Source organism: Polypterus senegalus, chromosome 13, assembly GCF_016835505.1.
Source record: "Polypterus senegalus isolate Bchr_013 chromosome 13, ASM1683550v1, whole genome shotgun sequence".
Lineage (NCBI taxonomy): Eukaryota > Metazoa > Chordata > Cladistia > Polypteriformes > Polypteridae > Polypterus > Polypterus senegalus.
In genome coordinates, this window is record NC_053166.1 from 23,769,249 (window position 1) to 23,797,092 (window position 27,844).

At 39.7% G+C, this 27,844-nt stretch overlaps 1 protein-coding gene and 1 long non-coding RNA gene across 38 annotated transcripts in view; one reads left to right on the forward strand and one right to left on the reverse strand.

The window, feature by feature from the left end:
* The window catches only part of LOC120542147 (protocadherin alpha-C2-like), a 503,189-nt gene that overhangs the window by 445,258 nt on the left and 30,087 nt on the right, over positions 1–27,844 (forward strand). The window contains exon 1 of one of the 37 annotated variants that reach the window (XM_039774352.1): positions 23,076–26,412. The exons of the other annotated variants lie outside the window; for them this stretch is intronic. Coding sequence (XP_039630286.1) covers positions 23,884–26,412 — 2,529 coding nt within the window. The 5' untranslated portion in view covers positions 23,076–23,883. Of the gene's footprint in view, positions 1–23,075; positions 26,413–27,844 lie in introns of those variants that run through there. 37 annotated transcript variants of the gene reach the window in all.
* Positions 1–27,844, reverse strand: part of LOC120542161 — an 80,418-nt gene that overhangs the window by 1,299 nt on the left and 51,275 nt on the right. The gene's annotated exons all lie outside the window — the stretch shown is intronic.

The following is a 27,844-nucleotide window of genomic DNA, read 5'->3' on the forward strand; positions in this document are numbered from 1 at the left end:
TCAGAATGAACTAGGTTAGAGTCATCAATTAAATCACACATCTTCAAATGTGGGTGAAAAATCCCACACCAAAATCAGGAGAATATGAAAACACGGGACTCGGCTGTGAAGTAGCAGCACTAAGCACAGTGTCACCAACTGAATAACTGAAAAGGCATTGTTATTGCTTCATTAATCTTTTACCAGGCACCTGCATGGTCAAAAAATGCTAATTTAATCATGTTTTCCAGATCAAGGTTATGGGAAGCGAGTGCCCATCCCAGCATCCCTGGGTGCAAGGAGGAATGGTTGGTCAGTCAATCACAAAACGCAATTTTTCACACACACACACACACACAGACTCATCCACATTGGGCCAGTTTATGGTTTCCTGTTAACTGAACATAAATGTCCTTGGAATGCAAGTGAAAAAACAGAGAACCTGGTCGATAACTAGCTCTGCTGATTTACTAGTTGTTTCTAAGAATCTTAACGTCCTCAAATTAGCTTCTTTAAGATAACAGTCTACTGTTCATTGTGCACGGAAGCCTTTAGGTTTACAAATTTAATCACCTCATAATCTTATGTGGGTAAGGGGAGAGACAGCCTAACCCAACAGTAGTAGTACGATAGTGGTATCATGCCACAATTGTTCATTTACAGGCAGGTACTATCCATCTTTTGGACTTGCTTGTTCAATTTAGCATTGCAGAAAGTCACAGAATCCAAATCAGTAGCAATGTTGGCATGGTATCAATGCAATCTGAAAGGAGCACCAGTCTATCACACAAACAGAGTTCCTCTAACCCATACTCAATGACGCAGAGATAATTAAATTGTTTCTCTTTGAGGTTTCATTTTTGGGTTTGAGGAGAAACAGTCCTTAAATTACAGCAGATCATGTGAACAGGCAAATATAAAGATGGTAGCCCAATGAAGAATAAAACATCTTGGAGGTTACAACAATATCTCCAACTCCATTGCTTTGTTATTTTATTATTAAATATAATTGACAGTGTTTGAAGTGGAACCGAATGTCTGTCTGTCAAATTACTCCGTTTATGGTGATACACTACCATGCAATCAAAGAGCACAGGTATGTCAGAAAAAATGTGCTGATGCTCTAGGTAGGTCCCTCATGAATCAATACCATTTGATTGAAGAGGATACTCCAATTTCTTCCCACAGTCCAAAGACATGCAGGTTAGGTGCATTGGCGCTCCTAAATTGTCCCTAGTGTGTGCATGCCCTGTGGTGGGCTGGTGTCCTGCCCAGGATTTGTTTCCTGCCTTGTGCCCTGTGTTGGCTGGGATTGGCTCCAGCTGAGCCCCCGTGACCCTGTAGTTAGGATATAGCGGCTTGGATAATGGATGGATGAAGGGTTTGGTTGTTTGATGGTCTTAGTGAAACTCCTAGTGCCACAATACAACACCTTTCAAGAGCGAGTTTTGGGTCCTCCATGAAGGTTTAAGTGTAGTAGGTATATTGTATACCAAAGAAAATGTGATGATACTCTAGGTAGAAAGAGGTGAACATAATGTGGTCCAATCCAAGCACTGATTGTTGAGATATATAGGAAAAGAATCGAATGAAAGATGAATATTTTTTGTGGATAGGAAAAGTAAACCAATATATTACTCTGCTCAGAGATTTGGGATATTAAAATCACTCCAGTGCACAAAAAAATCTCCAAATCACAATAGGATTGCGTAACCCATGTGTAGTTTTCTGAAAAATACTAATATTCAACACCTCTTAATTTAATTCGAATTCCTGTTATTCTTTTGTAATCAATGTGTCATCTCAGGGACCAATGCGTTACACTGAAAAGCTTTAGTACCTATCATTGATAAATATACTCAGGAAGTCATTTAACTTATAATGCTCATATTAGAGTAAATGCAAAAAAATGTAATATACCACCAGAGAAACCTTACTCTAAAATATTAATAATGTAAATGTCTTATTTATTATGATAGACAGCATGGCAGTAATAAGACTAATGACTTGAAGCCAGAGGGCCTAAGGCCAGTTCTTAGTCTATTCAGAAATCACTCTTTCACCTTGTTTGTCAATATTTTCCTGGGTTCTCTGGCTTCCTCATAAATACTAAGGATGTTCATCCTATGTAAATTTGGGGCTCTAAACTGGCTCAGTATGAGTGAATAACAGTATGTGTTTGTGTGTGAGTGTACTTCTCAATTACCTCAGCGCTGGTTTCTGCCTTGGCTACTTAAAAGAATACTCCACCAAAAAAAAAAAAACCTCAACTAATTAATTGAATCATTGTATGCAATTAATTATGATCAATGAAATCTAACATTAAAACTTGTAATCATAAAATATACACTGAATCATAAAATTAATGAAGAATTAACACAAATAAATTGAAAACATTTAATGGCATAGCTTAAGCTTAAATAATGGCCTTAAAACCTGAACTTTTAACAAAATACTACCTGAACAAGTACAACTTGAAACTGAATGCGTTCCTAAAAGTTAAGTTGAAAAGAAGGCAAGAAGCAAACAATGCCATTGTATTATAAAGCATATATTATATATATATATATATATATATATATATATATATATATATATATATATAAACACGTCTATGTGTGGAAGTGTGTTTGTCTGTCGGGCTTGAAAGCGATAGATGGAGTCGGGGTAAGGGCTCTGTCTCACAGGAAACTCGCTTGGCCACTAATAGCACAAGCGAGGCCAGCACGTCAGAAAAATGAAACCTCAGAAGAAAATGTCGCTTAACCACTAACATCGGCAAAACGGTACCTCTCTTACTTTTCCTCCTGCCGCTAATACACAAGTGAGGCGAGCACATCAGCAAAATGAATCCTCCTAGGAGAGAGATGCCCAGAGTGGACCCAGGGATTTTTACAGAACACGCTTACACAGCTGGTAATATATAAAACACAAATGTGTCACAGATCTTTGTTTCTGGCACAGAAAAAGATCTCCACAGCAGCTATCTTGCCTAAAAACTGACACCTTGCATTACTTGGGTAGGTTATGCCATTTACTTTGCAGAAATTAGTGAAGATACTGCAGACTTGAAAAATGGGTAGGGATAATCATTATATTTCTATTTCATAGAATTTTGTGATTATATATTAGGGCACTCAGCACTGTAAGCTACCTGACAGACTGGCAAGTTAAATTCAAAAAGGTACTAGAGACTTATTTTGGTTTAATTGCCTCTGAAATATAATTTATTTTGCATTTAGGTGGTATGGAATTTATTTGATGTTCTTTTCTACAGAAACATGGAGAAAAAAAAAAGAGCAATTTTTAACTGAGTTTTCTCTAGAATTTCTCTTTATGGCAGGTCTGCCACCCCGTGTGTGTGTGTGTGTGTGTGTGTGTGTGTGTGTGTGTGTATATATATATATATATATATATATATATATATATATATATATATATATATATATATATATATATATATTTATTTATTTTTTTTAGGGGGAGGGAGTGTTTCTTTAAAACACTGTAATACCTAATGGCTAGATAGGTGATGTTTGTTGAGGCCTGTCTTCAGTATCTTAAATATTGACTGTCATGGTTTCCTTTTTCTTTGCCTTTCTACACTATAATGCTTTTTCAAGCTTTAGGCAGTAGTAGTCATTCTTGTACTCGAAATTCTAATGTTGGTTATTTTTTTCAATAGGTGGCATAGTTTTACTGTGATTAGTGCTGCTGTTTCACAATTACAGAGTTCCAGATTTTCACTTTAGGCCTCGTCACTGTCTGTATGAAGTTTGTATATTCTCCTTGTGTCTGTACAGGTTTCCATCCATATCCCAAAGACATGCAGGTTAGCGACAATAGCTGCTCAATATAAATGAGTGTGGATATGTGTATATTGCTACCCACTCCATTTAAGCGTGGATGCCTCTTTGTGCAAAATTCTGAGAGAACGGATAACAGCTGTCAGTGACCCTGAATAAGCAGTACAGTAAGAATGTTTTATAAATCAAATTTTCTTCTTTTTTTTCTCAGAATTATCCTTCTGACTTGTAGCTATTAAATAAGTTTGAAATGGTATTGAATGATGAGGATTTAAGTCATTTTTTTAGGAAACAGGCCCGACATTGCCTTATTATTATTTTTAGTCCTGCTTTGTATTTTTCTCCCCATCAAACATACAAGTAACATTTTGCTGGAGAGTGGGCCTGCCATTAAGATAAAATTAGATTTACGGGGTTGATGTAAGTACTATCTGTGTCAGTTTACAGACATTAGTCAAAGCCTGGTACAAACCACCCCCATTGCTGTATTACTGGTTTACTGATTCCAGTTCAACTACTTCTAATTTATAAGTCACTTTAAATAGAAACACCACTAAATATATATTGAAATGGTTTATTTTTAGCAATTAAAATTATTTAATACAAGAGATTTTCATGGAGATGGTTTTCTTCTCCATTTTACATCCTTGCCTCGTTACTAACTGAAGAAAAAGAATACATGAAAGGAGACCTTTGTAGCTTAACGGGCTATTCTTAGAGAGACTGGTGGCACTTCACTAGTGTGCCATCATGTGTGGATGTTGTGGATACTAATAAGTAGCTCTGTAATCACCTGGGGCACAGCTCAATGCTTCTGTGAACTGCTGTTGCCTTGGCAACCGGAAGCTACATTCATTGTGGCGTTGCAGTATGAGCAAACCACCACGTTCCCTTTGAAGTACATTTTGGGAAAATGACTTAAAATAATTGGCTGTATTGCCAGACACCTAGGCAATGTGTCAGAACCAACAGCATAAACAACTTATCCTAACCTTTAATTTTTCCTTAGACACAAAATGGGCAGGGGTGTCTGGCTAAAGAGGATGCCATGGGTAAAGCCACAATTATAAAGGCAGAATAAATACCAGCAGAATACCTACACAAGAGAAAACAGTACCACACTAGCAGTAGTACCAAGTGCAAGAAGTCAAGGGGTGCTAGATAGTGGTAAGGCCTGTATGTGCAGTGGGTGCTTCAGAAGACCTTGCAACAAAGTGCTTCAGCTCAGGTAACACAGCAGTTGTCAGTTGTGTCTAACCTTGTTTCATAGAGAGCAAGGCAGACTACAGAGAGGCGGTAGCAGGTTGTACAACCCCCTGCCCACTAGATGGCAACAAAGGGAAGGATCAACTTCACACCTTAGAGTTAGGAAAAGATGCCTTGAAGTACCGACAAAAGATGGCACATCTGTTAGGGAGTACATGGTACAACTGGGGAATACAATGATGTGACTGGGCAGCTGAGGAATTGTCTTACAAACTCACTCAGTCCTTTACACCCTTAATCTTTCATCACCCTTTTGTATTATTGTAGAAATTCCTCTGTTTGTTATTTTGCTTCACCTACACTACATAATTATAGTTAACTAGAATGTATATATGAGGGACGTTCAAAAAGTTTCCACACTTTTATATTTTCATTGGAAATGGTGAAGGCTGGAGTAGTAATTGGTCGTGTCTGAGACTGTCATGTGACTAGTTCTATCTGGCACGCCAGATGCCCTTGCAGTTTAGTATAACAGTTGTCACCCTGTGGCAAAGATGGCTGCAAAACTTATAAATTGCACCAAAAAGGAACAGTGTTCTGTCATATGCTTTTTGCGGGCAGAAGGTGTGCCGGGTGCACAAATTCATCTCCACTTTTGTGCACAGTACGGGGATACAGTTCTCTCTCATAAAGTCATCTATGAGTGGATTGAAATGTTCGAAAATGGCCATACTAGTGTGACGGATGCCAAGCGCTCCGGACGTCCAGCTAAAGCCACGAGGAATGAAGAAAGATGATGATGTGAAAGCAGCAATGCATCAGTGGCTATGCGCTCAACCAAAAACATTTTTTCCTGATGGCATTAACAAGTTGGTACAACACTGGGAAAATTGAATCGCAAAGGAAGGCGACTATGTAGAAAAGTGATGTAATTTTTTTTTTTTAATTCTTAATAGTTTTAAAAAAAAGTGCAGAAAGCTTTTGAACATCCCACATATGAATACTAAATATGTGGGTTTAATACCACCTCGTGTTCTGCAGGCTTAATGAAACCTATACTTCTCTGTACCTGCTTTACAGCGCTCCATGTGTACAGCTTTATCTGCATGTGGACAGATGCTTCAAGCAAAGCAAGACTTCAGTATGGCTGCTTTACTGAGCCCCATGTGTAGGTCTTACCTGCATGTGGGCAGCTGCCTCAATCAAAGAGACTTACTAGCTTGGCATAAGCAGACCAAATGGTTGTCTTTAGACCTCAGTGTCATTCAACAACACTGCCCCTTACCAAAGCATGTGCCTGCTCACCATGTTGTTGCTTTTCAAAGATAAACCTTCTAGCCCCTTAATCCGTGTGGGAATATGGCAATCACCCAACGTACCCCCAATCAACCAAAAATTTAAAAAATGGCTATTGATGTAAACTAAAATTAATTAAACCAAACGTAGCAAAAATAGGAACTGTATTTGAAAAGGGTCTTATTGAACTATACCTATGTAATGGTGCAGGTTATGATGAAGATGAGTACCTTCAAGACTAGCTGCTCTTCGTGTTCTTGTGTCTCATCTGTGTTTTTTTTCAGTACACCATGTATGCCAAATATGGCCTCTCTCCATGTGGAATTAACAATCTTTACACAAATGAATAATCATCTTAAAATCACTTTCATGTCTACATTACAAAATTGTGTCCTTTAACCAAGCTGATGCCCATGCTAATCAAAATTACCGCAGGCCAATAAAGAGGATTTGTTTTGGACATTAATAGCAGTATAAAGTTCAAATCAATAAAAAAAATTTAATCAATGCCTAGCCATTTTCACTACGATCAGTCAGTCATTTTCCTCAGTTAGAAATTTAAAAATCGTAGCTTGATTGAGCTTACAGAGCCTTTTAAAAAAAAAAAAAAAAAAGTATTCAGACCCCTCCTCTTTTTCAGAATTAGTTATGTTGCAGCCTTATGCCGAATTGTTTAAATTAGCTTTTTCCTTGACTGATTGACGGGACATGATTAGGAAAAGCACACATCTGTCTTGAAGGTCCCACAGATGAAAATGCATATCAGAGGAAAAGCCAAGCCATTAGGTTGAAGGTACTGCCTGCAGAGTTTAGAAACAAGATCTAGGGAAAGAGAGAGCAATCAGAGGAAAAGGACCTTAGTAAAAGAGGTGACCGAGAACCCAAAGGTCATTCAGGGAACCAGTGTGGAGATGGGAGAAATTTCCAGAAGGACAACCATTATTGCAGCGCTCCACTAATCAGGACTTTATGGCAGAGTGGCAAGACAAATAAACAAAAGCTTGCATGGAGTTTGTAAAATAGCACTTAAAGGACTTGTACACTAAGGGAAACAAGGTCCTCTTACATGATGAAAACAAGATTGAACTGTCTGGTCTCAGTTCTAAGAATCACATGCAAAAGAAACCCAGCACTACTCATCACCTGTGTAATACCATTCCAACAATGAAACATGGTGGCGGCAGCACTATGCTGCTGTGGATATGTCTTTCAGTGGCAGGAACTGAGAGAGTAGATAGGATTGAGGGAAGGCTTAACAAAGCAAAGTGAAGAGATATCCTTAATGAAATCCTGCCCCAGAGATCTCTGGACTTCAGACTGGACTAAAGATTCACCTTCCAACATAACAACGGCCCCAAGCACAAAGCAAAGACATCCCAGGAGTGGCTTAGACACAATGCTGGAAATGTCTTTGAATGGCCTAGCAAGAGTCTAGACTTGAACCCATTTGAACAACTGCTTCAGCTCCTGAAAGCAGCTGTCCATGAATGGTCTGCACCCGCCCTTACAGACCTTGAGACAATCTGCAGAATGGAATGGCAGAAAATCTCCAAATAAATAAAGGACTCCCAACTGTAATTGTCTTGGAATTAACTGTTATTTGCTTCAAAACCATTTTGGTACTGGTGATGAGGTCCGAAAGCTGGTGTCAATACCATAGTCAAAATATTTGTACCAATCCAACAGTATCTCAATAGGTAGACAGGGGTTGAAGACCTTTCTAGGAGAGCCCCTCGTGATATTTTTTTTCTTAAGACTTTGAATCCTCCATTTTATGTATTTCTCAATAGCTTTTGTTTAAGTAAAATGTGACTTTTTATATATTTTTAGTTTTAGAGAACCACATGATCACACCCAGATTTACTTTGGGTTTTTGATATATTGCAGTTCAAATATATTTGTCTTATTAACACAGGTTTTATGATACGGATGGTGCTCATTATGAAAGATGCTATCTATACACAATAAAACTAACATTGAGTTTGAATTTTCTCCCCCTGTCAGTATGCATTTTCCAAAGAGTACTCTTTTGCTTTTCTCCCACATCATAAACATATAGTATGTTTTAATTGACAACTCAAAGTATGTGTAAGTGTAGGTGTCTGTGTGTGTGAGAAAGAATCTACACTGGACTGAGGCACCATCAGGACTGGTTCATGTCTTGTGCTCAGTGCTACCCCATCCCACATCCCCTGCAACACTGAAATGGATTAAAGGCATTTTAAGGTATGGCTGCATTGCTTCTGCCTTAATTTTTTTATTTATTTATTTTTTTTTTTTTAAGCATAAAGGTCTATACTTGACAGGAGAGCACATTGGTACTTACAATTGTCATATGTGCGTAGGTGACATTGATATAGTCAAGTGCACAGATATGAGGACAAAGGCATCAATTACAGGATTTTTGTCATCTTTTTTAAAAAAAAAAAAAACAGCACAAAGGTAGGTTTGATTGAGGTCTAAAACATTTTTGGGGCAGCACTTCTCAGTATAAATTTTCTGAATTGTGCTGCTGGCTCTATGTGCAGGTTTTATTAATTTGCATCACCTTCCTAAATAATGTCGCTTGAAGGAGATGTCAACTGAAATTCTACAGCTGTTTGCATAAATGATGTGCATGTTGTTCTTTTCTCTTTTTAGAACTGTCACAAGGTGGCATCAATGCCAATCTGACTTTAACAAATTGGCGTGACACCAAAGGTAAAATGTAACTTTATCACTGGCAGAATGTTGGCTTCCAGCAGGCCAGAGACAAAAGTGAATGGCAGAGGGAATGAAAAACATTCACTTCCCACACTTTCACCTTCAGGTCTTGGAAAGATCCATGAACCCTGGTACATTTTTCAGTCCTTACTCACTTAATGGCATATAAAGTTAATGAAATGGCCAAATAGCCTGGCCTCAATTTACTCTGAAGCTGAATATTTATAAAGGGGCAGGATATTTGAGTAACACCAGTACATATACCCTGACCAGAATTAAATGGTACTTTGTCAAGCAATAGTTCTTCAGGGAACTACAAACTCCAGTGAAGAACAATAAAATGTCATTAGCCCCAATTCACCTCTCGAGTCCAGATTTGTTTAGCTTGTCATCTTGAGACAGCTGTAAACTGTAAACAGCAAAGCAGTGACATTCCTTCAGAGGACCCTTGACAGATTTACTTTTTCAACCGGGCTGGGTCGTCTTCTTCTGTCAGCCGCTTGTAATCCTGCCTCCATGGCCCTTCACCTCCACCAAAAGTATATTTCCAACACAGCCCTCTTGCTGTCCGACTTGGGGTTGGGGCCGATTCCTGGTCTCCCAGACTTGAAATGTGGGCTACTGCCTGCCAGCATGGTGGGTGTTTTGACCTTCTAAAAGCCCTTTATAGCTTTCTGATATTTGCATGAGAAGGGTCAGATTCAGTTAGTATTGGCTAAGATGCCAGTACTGGAGCGTTCACACATTCTTCCGCTGTCATAACATCTCTGCATCTTTTTATCTCTGGGGTATTCTGCACCAGAACCCAAATCAGGTTATATTTTTCTGACTACACACTCGTAACACACCCCTCATCCCCACCTATGACCTCCAAAAAAGGTAACTACTGTATGTGTATTTGCCTAATTCTTCCATATATCTACAGGGAGTGCAGAATTATTAGGCAAGTTGTATTTTTGAGGATTCATTTTAATATGGAACAAACACAGTGCTATCAGTCAATCCAAAATGTTAATAAACCTGAAACCTAAATGTTTCACAATGGAAATGTGAGTGTGAACATCATCAGGGGAATACATATGTGCGCACAATTATTAGGCAACTATTAGTGTGCAGATTTATTATGCAACTAAAGGAAAAATTAAAATTTTCCCATCTCACTTGTTTATTTTCATCTGTTATAGTGAGAATAATAAACAAACACCTCAACATTTACAAATAAACATCTGACATTTCAAAAAAAATCAATCAATCAATGACCAATATAGCCACCCTTCTTTCCAATAACAGTCATAAGCCTTTCCATTCATGGAGTCTGTCAGTTTCTTGATCTGTTGACGATCATCTTTTTGTGGAGCAGTGACTACAGCCTCCCAGACACTCTTCAGAGAGGTGTATTGTTTTTCTCCCCATTAAATCTAGCGTTTAAGAAGTGCCCACAAGTTCTCGATAGGGTTTAGGTCAGATGAGGAAGGGGGGCCATGTCATTATTCCTTCATCTTTAAGGCCTTTACTGGCTGGCCACGCAGTGGAGAACTTCGATGCAAGTGATGGAGCATTGGCCTGCATAAAAATCATGGTCTTTTCCTGTATCACTGTTTGAAGAAAGTGTCTTCGAAAAACTGGCAGTAGGTTTGGGAGTTGATTTTGAGTTCATCTTCAATGCAAAAGGTCCAACTAGCTCATCTTTAAAAATACCAGCTCATACCAGTACCCCACCTCCACGTTGGAGTGGAGCTCTGTGCCCATTACTGATCCACAGGTCCATCCATCTGGTCCATCAAGAGTCACTCTCATCTCATCGGTCCATAAAACCTTTGAAAAAAATCTGTCTTCAGATATTTCTTGGCCCAGTTTTGACGTTTCAACTTATGTTTCTTGTTCAGTGGTGGTTGGGTTTCAGCCCTCCTTACCTTGGCCATGTCTTTGAGCACTGAACACCTTGTACTTCTGGGCACTCCAGGTAGGTTGCAGCTCTGGAATATGAAAGTACTGGAGGATAATGGGTTCCTGGTAGCTTCACGTTGGATTCTTCTCAAATCTTTGGCAGCTAATTTGCGTCTTTTGTTCTCAACACGTTTCTTGCGACCCTGTTGACTATTTGCAACAAAATGTTTGATGGTTCTGTGATCACACACCAATATCTTAGCAATTCCAAAAGTGCTGCATCCCTCTGAAAGACTTTTTACAATTTTTGACTTTTCAGAGTCAGTTAAATCTCTTTTTTGGCCCATTTTGCCCGAGGAAAACTAGCTGCCTAATAATTCTGCACACCTTGATATAGGGTGTTGATCTCCTTAGGCCACACCCTCCCTCATTACACAAATACACATCACCTGACGTGCTTAAATCCAATAAGCATTCAAGTTAATACAGCTTGGAGTTGGAATATACACATTAAAAATGATGATATGGTCAAAATATTCACTTGCCTAATAATTGTGCACACGGTGTAGACATATCACCAAAACAGGCAAAAGAATGATAAACACTAAAAAATTAGAGTCTAACAGCACTTAGCTTAGCCTATAATGGTGGCTTAAATTCTCAAAACATACCAGTATCAAAGAACAGGAAAGCAGGCCCCAGAATTAAAAAAAAAAAGGAACATGGACCAACTTGTTTATCTATTGTTGAATTTTTGGTTTTTCAGCTTTGTTTGCTTGACAGGAGAAAAAAAACAGATTCTAAACATTGAACATCTTGATGGATTACAACAAAACAGCATTCAAAAGTTAAAACATTTTGGTAAACAGACATACAGTATAGCAGGGTGTGTTAACTGCTCTTTTATTATATTAAAATGTGTCCAAATTCAAATTCAGTCCAATACAAAATTCAGTTGTTTGAAATGCCTATTATGTGGAAAATTCCAGTATACTCCTGTATATGAAGAAAAAAAAAAAAAAAATCTTACAACTTATCTTGGATAATCACACTTGAAAAGGGTCCTATGTACCAGATTCAAAATCAGGCTTCAAAACCATTCTAATATGGCATCAGACATCAATTAAATAGTTTTTTCTAATATAAGCTAAATAATTTCATATGCGTTTAAAAAGAAGTTAATCTATGTATAAAAATAGCAAAGAATTGGACATATGTCTGCACGACCATTTAAAGCATTTGTTACAGTGACATATTGATTACTGGTTACTTTTTACTAACCCCTACACAGGGATAAGTGCTCTTTGGAAGTGCCCTTCTTCTTGAACTGACATGATTATGTCTATTGTTACAGCTTGCTGATAATTTCATTCTGCTAGGCCATAGCATTGCCCTGTGACTCCTTTGTCCACTAAGTATCCATTACAATACATTATATAATGTGTGTTGCACAGTGAGGCAATGGTTTGTGTTGCTGCCTCTAGGATTAAGCATCCAGGATTCATATACATTGCCCAGGAATTGTCAATGTGGAGTCTTCACATTCTCCTCACATTCTGCTTGGATTTGCCTCTCACATTCCCAGTGAGTTGAGGCGATTACGTTAACTGGCAGTTCTAGACTGGTCTAGTGAAAATGTGGGTTTGTGCGTAATTATACCCTGCATTAGACGGTCGCTCTGTCCAGTGTTGGCTCTTAACATGCAATTGTCTTTGTGACCCATTGGGGCATTGAATTATGTTAAGTGGGTTTGAGAACATTATTACACAGCATTGGTGACCATATTACTTTTGGACAAAAGAAGGTAAAAATGAGTCACTCAAAATCACACACAGTAAGGCGGGATGAAGATTGATCTGATAACCTCAGTTTTATAGTCTAAAACCTTTGCTACTAGCCATCACTTTCTATCTTAATAAATTCTGTAGAATAAATGAACTCTTTAATTTACCACATTTCCATAATATACATCATTCCAGTGTGGTGCAAGCATAGGAAGATTGTGTAATTCATTAGTGTAGTAGGGGAGGACACTCTCAACACTTGAAATGATGCCAAGGAAGTCAAAAGTATAAGAATGGTGCTTAAAGTATGCAAGTGACGGGAAAAAAAGGGTAAAATAAAAATATAAAGACAAAATACAGAATAAAAAAAATCTGCTCCTGCCATGGGCCCACCTGTGCAGCTCTTGAAAATCCTGTTATATCACAGTCTGGCTAACCCACTTTCCTACTTCTAAAATACTACCAAACACTCACTTCCTCACTCAGTCTCCCTGTCCTCTTCCTGCAATGACTCTACAGTTCTCGGAACGGCACTAAACTAAACTACATCTCTACTTCTTGCAGAAATAAAACTGCCTTCCTTGTCATAAGTTGCCCTTCTTTGGTTATAGAAAAACCAAGACAGAGCTCCATGCAGTGCTTCTTGGTGTCCCTCCACTTTAGTAATTCTTAAACAGCTAGTGTTGACCTGGAAACCAATTTGAATTTTAAATTAAATTCCTTACCCACAAGAACACACTACAAAACATTCACAAAGCAGTTTATTTCACAGTGAGTGAACACCCTCCTAACACACATTAGAGGGATAACGTATGGCAATAGTTCAGGTGACACGGATTATAAACACAGATATCTTTTTAACATTTAAAATGTTCTGAATCTTTTACTAAAGCATCTTAAATTAATGTACATTTACTTATTTTGCCGACGCCTTTATGCAAAGGCAACCTGCAACATTTTAGATACAATTGGTTACATTTCATTTGTTTTTTCAGTTCAAAAGCAGGCAGATAATGTGACCTACTTATGGTCATACAGTGTTAGTAGCAAATCTTTAAACCAAAATCTCAGGATCTGAAGTCTTTAACTATTACTAACCACTGCCTATATCTCAAAAAATGAGATGTATTATTTATACACCACCTCAAACAGCTGCCATCTACTCTTCTTTACAGAGAGTACTGTGACAAACATGAAGAGATCTAGTAAGTGGCAGGTCTTTGGACAAGAGACATTGGAGGAGAATGGCCAAACGTCTTCCTATGACAGTAAGGCCACAGACACTGAAATAATTGGTCTTTAAAACAATAGTGTGCAGAAGGGCATCTTTAAAATACATAATACATCAGACCAGAAAACAAATAGGCTACAGCAGCAGACGATCACATTCGGTTCAACTCTTGTCAACAAGATTATCGCATACATATTAACCAATAGATCTATCCTGAACTATGTTAACCATATAAGAGAGAAATTGGAGTGTAATAGTGTGGGGAATGTTTACCTAGCAGTCATTATGCCCCTTATTGCAAATGAGCTTGAACTGAATGCGAAAACATACCTCAACATTGTTGTTGACCATGTCATAAAGCAGTCATCATCTCAAGAGGACTGCACTGGCATAACAGAAACTTGAGTTTACTCCAATAGTCTCCAGATATAAATCCAATATGACATCTTGGAAATTAGGTGAATTTTTTAGGAAGAACTGCATGATACTATGAAGTAAATATGGACCAATCTCCCAAAGGAATGATTCCAACACATGGTTGGACCCATACTTTAAAAATTCAGATGGTTCTGGAGGAAAAAGGAGGTCCTACCTGGTAGCAGATTTATATCTCAGATATAGTAGACATTGAATGTATACTAATACAAAGTTGGTGCTTTTGTTTGGTATTAACCAGGTTGTATTATTTTGAAACACCACCACTATTTTATGTACTGTGTGCAAATTTGAATCCCTCCTGGAGATTAAGAAAATGGCAAATATTTTGCACAGCATTATGGGTATGACTTTCCCGTTTGCATTCAATGCAGTTTTCAGAAAGTAACGGTTAATACTATGTAAAAAAAATATACACACATTTTGGCCAAGCGAATGGTTATTGGACATGTGGATTTTGTATCAAGATTTATGTGAGATTTTTTTCCTATGGACTTTTCTCTCAACATTTGCCACTGTCCGGCGTTGGTCACCTATCAAATCCATTTCTCTTTAGTACTTTCTCCACAAAAACATGAGATTAAAATTTTTCTCAGACGCCACTACAAACTACATGGGATAATATCATTTTTGGGTGGAGTATTCCTTGAACTCAAACAAAATAGACCCAGTCCTATCTGTAATGTCATTTGTACAGGCATGTATGTTCCTTGCTTTTCTACTCCCACCAGTTTATGCAGCGCAAATTTATTTTGGTCTGGCCTCCTCTGTAGATAAAGACTTCTAAAATGGTTCTGGTCACTATCCACATTACTGGAAGAAATGCCTTTATAGTTGTTTTCCCTTCTTTAACGCATGTTAAAGAGGTGTTTTATTGAACACTTTTTCTGCCATTGTGTGCTTTGGGAATAATGGGAAAACCCTAAGGAAAATTAAAAAAAAAAAAATTCAACACATTACATAATCTTCTGATGCGTCTACAATAATTCATATACCCAACCATTATTACCATGGCAGAGACAATCTGCGAATCCTTCCTTGCATACATCATTTCATTTCTTTCCCTTGAAAACTTTGTACTTTTCTTAGCTATTGTTTACTTCTTTCTCTTTGAATAAAACCCTTAAAAATAACAGATCTTTATTTAACGTGATCATCGTGCTGTCACTTCTATAAGGCAACAAGATGAGCTCATTACCAGTTATGTGTGTGTCTTCATGAACAAAGGAAGCAGCCTGTCCTTTTTCATTTTTTAAATTGTTGTTTGTTTATTCATTTATTTATATCTTTGTGAAGCTTGTGTTAGACAGGAACTCCAGACAGCCACTGCTGCTTTAGGATGACACTTTGAGGCTCTGTCATCCCAAAGGAGCGCAAGTCTATATTGCATCCCTAATTTATCAATTTCACTACACACCCAGTGCTTTCTCTCACATTGAGATGCCCCATGTATATCTCTACACCAGGCAAGAGAACTATAGCATTCTGTCCTAGTTGCAGTGTTTGAGTCATGTACCGTAAGTCTAAAGAAGAAGCTGCATTAAAGTCATCATCCAAAGTGGACATCATCTGAATGTGAAATTGTCCATTTTATTGAGCTCATCCAGATCAGTTTTAGCCTCATCTAATCCAATTGTGATCTTTGCACTTCTGAAACACTTTCACTAAAGGTTTTAATTTGAGGTGGTACATCAGAATGGGGCGGTGGGCTGGCGCCCTTGCCCAGGGTTTGTTTCCTGCCTTACACCCTGTGTTGGCTGGGATTGGCTCGAGCAGACCCCCGTGACCCTGTAGTTAGGATATAGCGGGTTGGCTACAGAATGGATGGACGGAAATCAGAATGGAAATTTGAGTGATATTCAAGGTAGACAAGAAGGTGACAAATCACTAGCTAGTAGAGAGGGGATAAGGAACCATGCGTGTCAATATTTAAGCAAAACAACCCAACAAATCAGAAACAAAACTATTCGTTTAATTTTGGCTGTTGAATTTTGACCACATTTTGTTGTATATATATGACCCCACAAAACATGTTTCTTTATGCATGACAAAAGCATTCAAAAGGGCACATATCTCTTTAGTTCCTATTACATCATTGGAATGATAGAGATTTTTAGCTTTACCACTTTAAAATGTTTTAATTTTTTAACTACATCAGAGCTATGTCTTACCTAAAACCATGAGCAACCCACAAGAGCATAAGTTAGACATCACAGTCAGACAAAGATGTGAAGATGTCACCACCTTCAAATAACAATCAAAATCATGAGGTCCCCAAATCTAGTTACCCTCACTTGTACTTTTTGATATATTTTCCCTTAATAATCAAACAGAAGGGAAGGAAAATTGCTCCCTTGGTAAATTCCTGATCCTGCTTTCTAACAATTAAGCTGAACTCTAGGGAAGAATGATACTTAGTGGTCCTGGGAGCCTACATGTTGTAGCAGTACCCAAAACATACCTGGAAAAAAATGACAACCATAAAACCTGTGGCATAACACAGAAAGGATCTCCTCATATACCCAATGACAGAACAAAAGCTGCCCAAAAGAGGACCTGAATTGTTCCTCCTGAATGTGACATTTGAAAACTGGATTCTCATTTTAATTACCAAATTATAGGATTTCAAGAGAAGAGCTGTCAGTAGTAAGTTGCCTTGTATGTTTGTTTATTCTGATGAATGTTTACCTTTATCTCAGCACCATTTTGTGAGCATATTTTTACATGTACCGCCATTTTAAAGCTTTAGATGCTCCACATTGCTAGGTGAGGTAATGCCAGTTATGATATATTAGATGACTGCATACAATAAACAGCATGCAAACTTAATGAGAATAAGGTAAAGATTTTACAAGGGATTTAAGCTCAAGCATAGGTTTATGTTCTAGTTCTGATTGAGATTAATTTGTTGCCTTTAAGGTTTAGTGTAGCCCTTGTACCTTCATCATAATCTAATGTTTGGCATACAAAATTTTACTAACAACTTTAACTAATGCTCTGCTGCACCCTTAAGATAAACTTTCTATGATCACTGCGACTCTAAATTAAGAAATTGCCTGAAAGAACTTGCATATCAATCCTTTTCAAACACGACAAAAGTGAGGTGAAATTCTTTGATAATTATAATACACGCTCCCTTCCCACTGTTTTGATAAAAAGAGGCCATCACCATGATTTCAAAACACAGAGGCAAAGTTACAGACCGTTAGATAACTTTGAAAAGCAACATTACCAATAATACCCCAAACATATTAAACATGCTTAGGGGCTGTATTTGTTCCACTCTAGTTAGTAAGAGGTAACACTGCAAGACACCCTTCGATAGATTGATTGATCGATAGATAATCTGACATTACTAAAGATAGGAGAGCAGTCACAGTGAGGCACTATAAAGGCAAAGAATGAAGGAGTCCAAATAGAGTTTCATAACACAATTCTGCTAAACAAGTCATTGGCTGAAAATATTTCATGCTAGAGTGTCACAGAGAGGATGTGCTCTATCCTTTATAGTGGTCATCAGTTTTTTCTTCATTCTCTGCTCCACTATCACCTCCAGCAGGCCGAGAGTGTGTGCCATAGCTGAGCCTGCCTTCTTAATCTGTTTGTTGAGGTGGACAATGTCTTGAAGTGATGTTGCCAGTGTAGTAAACTATAGTGTAGAAAATGCATTGACTATTATAGTTTGGGAATGTGTAAAGGACGTCACAGTCCACATTAAAAGGAACACCGTCTCCTAAGAAGAAAAAAAGTGTCTGCTCTGCCTTTATTCAATTCTCCTGAGTTACTAAGTCAGTCCAGCCTGTCACGGATGTCAACCACCAAAAATGTCTAGAATACCACCACCTCTACACCCACCCTCTAAATAGTAACCAGGCATACAGACTCCTTGCTGTGGTGAATGTCAATAACCAATTCCTTGTTTTTGATGATGATAAGTTACAAACAATTCAGTCTGCACTAAGAAACAAAATTGTAAACAGACTCCAATCCTCCATTTGACCCCCCACCCTTTTCAATACACTACATAAGTGCAGAACCATAAAAGAATTTTTGCAAGTGATATGACCCGGTGTTATATTTATAGTACAAGACATACAGAGTGATGAGTAAAGGTGACAGAACTGTCCCTTGTGGTTGTCTAGAGACATTGAGACTTAGAAAATGTGGTCTGTCTGACGGACAGTCCATTATCTCGAACACAATAGGCCCATCCACCTACATATCTCGGAGCGTACCCCTTAACAGGAATGGGAAGATGGTACTGAAAGTACTGAAGAAATAATAAAATAAAAATCATAATCCTGCTGCCAGCTTTGTCTAGATGTCTTGTGGAGGAGATAATTGTATCTTCCACTCTAAACTCTAGTACTTCCAAGTGGTCTTTTACAGGGACTCAGAGTCCATGACCAGACACATTTAAGGATTCTTTAGAAATGGATATTCTTACATTATGCTAAGTTCTGTAATTTGTGTGTACAAGTGTACATGAGCCACATTTTGTGTTGCTGCACCACTGGTGTAATGCTGAATATTAAGCCCACAAGTACAAAAGGTGGTGTGTTTGTTGTCTTTAAGACACAAATGAAGGATAAACAATGGCAGAATTCAAAGTATGAGGAACAAATACAAAATAAACCCTGCTGCTCCTCTTATCCTTCCTGAAGGGACATAACAATTGTGACAGAAACAGGCCATTTGGCCCAATAAGCTTGTCTAGCCTATTCACCTAGATTGTCCAAAATAGCATCATGTCGAGAAGACATGTTTTGTTTTTTCTGTCAGAGGGTTCGACTTGCCGGCCCCATTTTGAACTAATCCTCTCACAATCCTCTCACCTCACTTCTCTCATCTTTTTCAAAACACTGGCTTCTTCCTTCCAACAGCCAGGCTTTACTGAAAGTGCCCCTTCCGACTTTACAGCGGACTTGAATTAGATCTAAACTGTCTAACAGCATTACATCTGCTCAGTTCTTGAAATCACATCCAGTTTTGGGGACAGCCTATATTTGATTGCAGAGCAATACGACAAACTCCAATTAGTGGGCACTGACTTCTCTACAATCCTGAACCCTCGGTAGGACTTAACGGGAGGGAGGATAATGACTAGCTTCTCATCATGTACTGTTACTAATGACCAGCCTTTTGCTAAACATATTTAGCATCACTCTCTCTGGGGTACCTCAACTTAAATTGCTTTCAGGGCACCTAAACCTACTATAGGACTAAGAACGTTCTAAAGCAGTACCTATTTGTCCACTCTGGCATGTAAAAGGCTACTTTTCTCATTGCTTATTTGGACATTCTTCTCCCTCTGCCCCGGAACTATCCACAACCTATTTAGTGCAATCTGATACTCCCTAGAATATATTTCTGAAACCTGGTTATTCCAGTTTAGGGTTGCAGGGGAGGAAGCCTGCCCAGGAAGCCAAAGGTGCAAAGTAGTAACCAGCCATGGATAAACTACTTAACCTTTGCAGGGTCCCCTTTTCCACATACCTCTCTATAGTAACCCTAGTGCCAGTTTAGAATTACTAGTCAGTCTAGCACATACATCTAGGTATGCAAAGAGAAATATACTGCCCTGTGAAAAAAGGAAAAAAATATATATCGATCCATTTATCCACATTGCTCAAAAAAATAAAGGGAGTACTTAATCATCAAGGGACTGGTATTATAGGTGGCAGCCACAGACAGTTCTCTCTAAATCCTTCCTGACCGATTCTTCTATAGTTTCAAATTTTGGTAGTGTCCTTATCACTAATGGTAGCATTAGGGTAGCACCTGCAGTCGATTCACGGTGTACAGGTAGTCCCGGTCCTCCAGGGTGGCAAATCCATACATGCAGTCAGAAGAAGGTCTCAAGAGCATGGAGAAGATACTAGCAGACAGACTGTTGCATGAGGAGATCAGGACAGGGTCATAGAAGAGCATCATCCCAGCAGCAGAACTGGTATTTACTCCTCTGTGCAAAAAGGAACAGGAGGAGCCCTACAAAATGACCTCTAGCTGGCTACTGGTGCACACATTTCTGAGCAAACTGTCAGAAAATAGACTCCATGGGGGCGCCGTGAACACTTGATGTCCTCTAGTGGGACCTGCGCTCACAGCCCGTCACCATGCAGCTTGATTGGCATTAGTCACAGAATACAATTGACACTCCACCATTGGCAGCCCATTCTCTTCACAGATGGGACTAGGTTCACACTGAGAGTCAGTCTTGAGATGCCATGGTGAATGTTATGTAGCCTGCAACATCATCCAGCTGTGGTATAGTGGGTCCACGGCTTCACATTTTACTGGCCCATTTTTAAAAAATTAAATTTTAAAAAAATAACTGGCAGGCTTGTGGGTGTGCTTGCTCGTGTAGCTGTGAGAGGTCGAGGTAATTGGGGCAAGATGCACCTGCACGTGAGGATGCGGTCTGCCTCAATTGCTTCATCGGCCTTCTGCATTGTGCGATTAAGGTGTTGCGCCCACAGATATATATAAAGGGGGAGCCAGCAGGAGAAAAGGTGGAAAAAATGAGAAAGAACAGCATCGGGAGGAGAAGCTAGGTGAGCCAGCCAGCCAGGGTGTGAAAGGCAGCGTGGTGGACATCTCCACAATGGAGTGAAGGATTGCCACTCCGCAGGCAGATCGTCTCCACTGATTTATTGTTGTGGAGCTTGAGTGATCATGGTAAAGTCCTACCTCAGGGATCTGAGGTACACCAGGGCTGAGAGAAGGAAGATGGGAGGACACAAACCCGAGCAGTCTGGCCAACGCCTCTAGTGGCAGCCAAGACAGGGGTCAGGTTGGTGAAGGCTGCAGCATCTGAAGGATCTGCCAGCTAAGCAAGCAATGGGTGAGCAGGGGAGATGAACAGGGAGTAGCACTGGGCTCGTCTATGAGTGGAAAGAACATTGACCCATTGACTTTTGGTTTCATTCTCATTTTACGTTTTGCTTTTAACCTCCTGGATTTTCTCTGTTTAAGTTGATTATTCATTTATTGGAGATTTTGCAATGCACTATTTGAAGACATTTGTAAGACTGTATTAATAAAAGCTCCTAGGCATTTTTGTACCTAGGTTTGCGTGTTGTGTGGCTCATCCCTCAGAGGCACGTTATTGGCAGTAATGGGTTAAGAGGCTCCCAGGATGCAACCGGTAGTGTGGGGCTGAATCACACCAGTTTGATGGTGGGTCAGCGATGGTCTAGGGGGACATATCCTTACAGGAACATATAGACATCCACATGCTAGGCAATGGTACCCCGACTGCTGTTAGGTACCAGGATGAAATCTTCACAGCCATTGTCAGACCTTATGCTGGTGCAGTGGACCCTGGGATCCTCCTGGCGCATGACAATGTTAGACTTAATGTGGCCAGTTCCTAAATGATAAAGGCTCTCTTTTGACCCTAGTGCCTCCTTGATTTGTCAGCTGAGCCTTTGTGACACTCATCCCAACTTCAGATTCAATAAACCACTGGCCACAAAATGGCTTTTAACCTCATAACGTTCACTTTCAGCCAAACCTTGGTCTCACTTTTCTGGTGATGTTTAGCTCAATATTTGCTCTACAAAGACCTGCTTAAAACTCTTACTAGCAGTTAGTTGCGCCCCTGTACCCTTAAGCCCTTAGGTTCCTAGTATCAAGGCAGCTTCAATGTTGTAAGCTCTGTATGAGGGCATGTTCCTATATGTGTTTTCTTTGAACTATGTGCCCCATATCAGCCAGAATGTGTTGAAACATATGGTATTAACCCCACAGCTTCACTCACTGCCTTTATAGGAGGGACAGGCATACCTATTAACACCTGAGCTGTTCCCACACGGTGATCAAGGGAGAACATTGCATGTTTCAGTCTACGATATTTTATTCATTTTTTCTGCCCCTGCCTAATGCTCTTTTCCTACCATGCAGCACACACACAGTGTTTAACTTAAACTCCCACAATGATACAAGTAGGATCTGTCCTGCTCTCAGTATATCTGTCTTTCTGTCTGATGTAGTATTCTTGGGGGTCTAGCCCTGTCCTACACTATATTGCGCTGGTTAAGCCCTTGATTCTGGCACTATATTGCCTGCTGGACACTCCCTTATATAAAGAGGAGGCAGCAGAAAATAAACAGGTAAAAGTAAAACAAAAATCTTTTTTTTGGTCTGTCTGCATTTAACCTCGAAAACATAGGTTTTGGGAACTGGGCGGCTTTCTTTAGAAAGAATTGTGCAATATATTCCATGGAAGAAATATTGCAGGCATGATTTGAATATTTTAGAAAATGTCTAAAGTCAGGTTGAACAAGAACAAGGGATTAAAACAAATGCAAGATAGTATTTTTTTAAAAAGTGAATCAAAACAAACCTACAGACATGGAGGCTCCAAAACAAGAATGAATGTGTGTCACTGGTTCTTTTTATTATAAGGTTAAGACTAGTACATAAATGTTTTTGAATCTTCCCGTAGTGGCATCGTCTATAATTACAAGGTACTTCTGTGTTATTTTCTTTTACCTTGCTAAAAAAAAAAAACAAAAAAAAAACTGGTAAATATCCCCCTTTAAAAAAAACAAAACAGTAAATTCAGATGTGTTATGCTGTTGTCTTCAACAGTTGTTCTCCCTTCCTTTGTTTCAGTCAAAGCGCCACACCTTGGGGAGAAATATATATATATATATTTCCGTATACAGCTTGTGAACGAGCATCATAGTGTGGTTCGTTTATATATGCGCTATATTTATGCATTGTATATAATTCTCTAAACCGTTAAGCTTTTTTAACAATAAAATGCAGTACGAATCGTGCGCTTTGGCTTCTAATAATGTGGTATGGTTAATGTTGTTTACTGTAGCATCTGTGGAGAGAGGAGGGAGGGAGAGAGCGCGTGCGACAGAAAGATCATCTTGAAGGTTTAATTCATACGCCGTATATATTTAGAAATGTAAAAAGTGAACCGTATTATCAGCCGTGTATTTGCATGATTCGTGCGCGCGAATCCATTTTTCTTCAATAATATAATTCCTTTATTCATATCGCTGAAAGAAAGGGTGGGTGCGGAGGTGGTTTCTTTGTAAAGATGTTTGTGTGCCTGCTGTTATTCCTTATCGCCCTCCTATCTCCTCACTTCTCTGGCTTTCTGCCATGCGGTCGCTGTTTTTTCTTATGTGGTGCTGAAACGCATCCTCTCGTAATATTCCTCTTCCCCCGCGCGGAGGCGCGCGCACACACACACTCATACTCGTGCACGCGCGCGCACACACACATTCACGCACACAGGCTCACACATAGACACGGATTCACACACACTCGCGCAACACCAGGGAAAATAGTGGAAAGTCCGATTGAGAGAACGGCAGGCAGCATCAGTGGCTGTAAACACACCCGAGAGCGAAGGAGCCATGGATTTTTCATTGCATCGCCGAGCTAGCGCTGCGTCGAAGAGGACGAGGATCCGTTATTTCCAATAGCCGGGTATAGTACGCTATAGTTTTCATGCTGGCGAAAAAGGGAGGCTATTACAAACTGAAAAGACGGACCGCCGGCTCGCCTCCGCCCGTGCTCCCCTTAGACTGCAATGGCTTTTGCGCAGAAATGCATCCACCGCCGCCGAGAGAGGTGGGCAGCGCTTTCTTTGCTGTGCTCGTGTCTTTGGGGGCTGACGGCGGGGCAAATTCGCTATTCTATTCCAGAAGAGCAGCAGCACGGCACGTTTGTCGGGAATGTTGTGAAAGACCTGAGTTTAGATATGCAGAGAATGGCAGCGCGGAGAATGAAGCTGTCCACGGCTGGCCGGAAGCAGTATTTGGATCTTAACCCTGACAGTGGCAGCTTGTTCGTAAATGAAAGGATAGATCGAGAATCGCTGTGCGAGCTCCGCGCCTCCTGCTTTTTAAACATGGAGGTGGTTATGGAAAACCCATTGGAGGCGTTCAATGTCGAGGTGGAGATTTTGGATGTAAATGACAACGCACCCGTTTTCCCCAGGAATGAATATCACCTGGAAATAACGGAATCTGCTTTGCCAGGAGCGCGTTTTCCCGTCGAGGGGGCTCAAGATCTGGATGTGGGAACCAATGGCATTCGCGCGTACATGCTCAGCCCGAACGAGCATTTTGTCCTGGATTCCAGTGGACCTGCAGTGAACAGCAAGCTTATCGAATTGGTGCTTAAAAAATCCCTGGATCGGGAGCTGAATTCCCTGCATCAGCTGCTTCTAACGGCGGTTGACGGAGGCATCCCGACAAAGACTGGCACGGCCAAAATTACCGTACTAGTGTTAGATTCAAATGACAACGCCCCCGTGTTTGACAAGCAGGTGTACAAAGTTCAGCTAGTAGAAGATGCGCCTCCAGGGACCCTGGTAATTAAACTAAACGCCACAGATCTAGATGAAGGTCCCAATGGAGAAGTCATGTATTCATTTAGCGGCTACACCCCAGACAACGTTAGGCAGCTGTTTGGAATGAACCCCAGCACTGGAGAAATTAGAGTCACCAGCCCTCTGGATTATGAACAAGCAAGCTCATATGAGATATACGTGCAGGCCATGGACAAGGGGGCATCTGCTGTGGCAGTGCATTGTAAAGTAGTCGTAGAAATTATTGATGTGAATGACCACATCCCTGAAATTATCGTGTCATCCCTTACCAGTCCAGTGCGGGAAGATGCACGTCCCGATACCATAGTAGCATTGATCAGTGTGGAGGACAAAGATTCTGGTGTAAACAAACAGGTTAGCCTTAACATTCCCTCAGATCTTCCCTTCAGCATTAAGTCTTCCAAGAACTATTACAAGTTAGTCACAGACAGACTACTGGACCGTGAGAAGGTTGCAGCCTATAACATTACCTTCATGGCCACTGACTCTGGGTCCCCTCCTCTCTCCTCTCAAAAGACTGTCTATGTGGAAGTTTCGGATGTAAATGACAACTCACCCCAATTTGAGAAAAACTCTTATGCTGTGTACATTAATGAGAACAATGCTCCAGGGGCTTCTTTACATTCAGTGAAGGCCATTGATCCTGATATCAATGAGAATGCATTTGTATCATATTCAATTGTGAATCACAATGTTAATGAAATGCCAGTCACCTCCTATGTGTCTATCAATTCAGAGACGGGTGTCGTTTATGCCTTGCGCTCCTTTGACTATGAAATACTACGGGAATTTAATTTTGAAGTGAAAGCACAGGATGCGGGCATTCCGCCCCTCACTAGCATGGCTGTTGTTAACATATATGTGGTTGATCAGAATGATAATCCGCCTTATTTCCTGCACCCTCCTGCTGCAAATTTTTCAACATCAACTGAAACTATTCCTAAAACAGCGGATGTTGGTTACCTTGTTACTAAAGTCCTTGCCATCGATGCTGATGCAGGAAAAAATGCTTGGCTATTTTACAGCTTGTTGCAAGCCACAGATGCAAGCTTGTTCAAGTTAAATCAGCATACTGGGGAGATAAGAACTACTCGCAAAATTGGAGAAGAGAACTCCACATCTTTTAGTATAATTATACTTGTTAAGGACAATGGGAGTCCATCTTTGTCAGCCACAGCTACAGTAAATGTGGCTGTAGTGGACAGGTCTCCGAAGGTGGTACCGGAAACCAAACGAACTATCGATAATATAAAGGACAGTATTATCAGTAACTTTAATATTCAGTCTGACATGACTCTGTATTTAATTATTGCCTTAAGTGCAGTCTCCTTTGTGTTCCTGCTGACTATTATTATTTTGGCTGCCATCAGGTGTCACAAATGCAGTGGGACTTGCTGTCTGAGTCCTTGCTGTGCGGATGGGAGACATGCAGCAGAAATGTACAAGCAGGCCAATAATAATATAGCACAACGTGATTTGAAGGTACAGCCTCACTTTATTGAGGTGCGGGGTAATGGGTCACTTTCTAAGACATACTGTTATAAGGCATGCCTAACAGCAGGCTCGGGGAGTGACATGTTCATGTTTTACAATACTGGCTGTCCACCTGGAACAGGGCCGAGTGCTTCAACATCTGAGAGATGCCTGACAGTGCAAAGCAGGCAGAGCCAGCAGAGCCAGCAGAGCCAGAACTCCACAATAAATCGGAACAGCCTACCTTGTGAGGTGAGAATGTTAAAAGCAAAAAATGTACTGTGCCTGCTAGGCAGTCTGGTATCCTACTTTTTCTTACCTGGGGGTATCTAACATGACATACTGTCAAGGATGTTTTATGTCATTTGCTAAAAGTAGGCCTTGTGAAAGATGATGAGGAAGGCATCGCTGCTTAAGATGGCTGGCTTTGCAAATCTGTTTTCCAGTCTAGGCCACCACCTTCCAAGAGTTCAGACGCTACATAACTTAAGGCTTCTAAATGGATCAAGTCAAAAGAATTACATTAAGATGTATCTACCTTCAGAGTGCAGCTGGTGTTCTCTCTTTATTATTTTGAGCTTCTTAAGTTTGGCTTGTTTTTATTTAGTATTCTTTTTAATAAGATGTGGGTAGCCAGTCACTCAGTGAATGATCAGCAGGTGAGGTTTAAAATATATAGTGCCCTTCAGAAGAAAATAAAAACACAAGGCTAACAGGATTACAAACGCTGGTAAATAGTAAAAAGGTTAATTACATAAACACAGGGGCTAAATAATTACAGTATAAATTAGAAAACATAGAATGAATAAACAACAAGGGCAGATAAACAGCTGGTCATGGATCTCTTACTGTAGGATTTATGTAAATGTACTGGAAAGGCACAGCAAGAAAATGTCTGTATTGATTATATTAAATGTAGCATCTTCTTAGACTGTGGATTTCTCACCATTTCACCCGTTTCCATTCATTCTGTGCTTGATGTTGCGACCTCCTGTCCTTGTCTCATTTTATAGATGTCTTATTTATGTTCTCGAGGTGTACATAATGATACACTAAGAAAGAGGGCAAATAAAGCAGTGTCTGTTTCTAATTCAAAGGAACAGAATTACATGCTAGAATTTTTATTTTTATATAGATATTTTCTGTCAAGAGGCTGGATTAGTGCTGTACTGGTCTGTCATGAAGTAACATCCATCCATCCATCAGTTAGTCAGTTTTTTGCACCTGCCTTTCTCAGTTCAAGTTCTAAGAACATACTACTTTTCACAAAGAACTATGAATCAGTCCTCTGTGACATTTGTTCATTGGAAAAAAAAAAAATGAATGTTCCAAAACTAATGTTATTTAATACATTTTATAAAAACATACAGGACAGCATGGTGATACTGGATTTAACAACACTGCTGAATAGCCAGGGCAGTGGAGTCAGTACATAAAACTTTCAATTCCGACCTCCCAATTTATAGTACCACTGACTCCAACTCCTCTGAAATTAGACAAACATTTGTTATGTGGATTCAAAACACATTGCATCCAAAGTACAAGGCATTTCGTCACTGCCAAGTACAGCATCTAACACTTTTGGATGAAAACAATGCAAATGTCTTTTCAAATTTGATGCTCTTGTAGGTGCCTTCTTTTCAGAATCAGTAAAAGTACTAATTTTTGCACAAAATACTTTTTC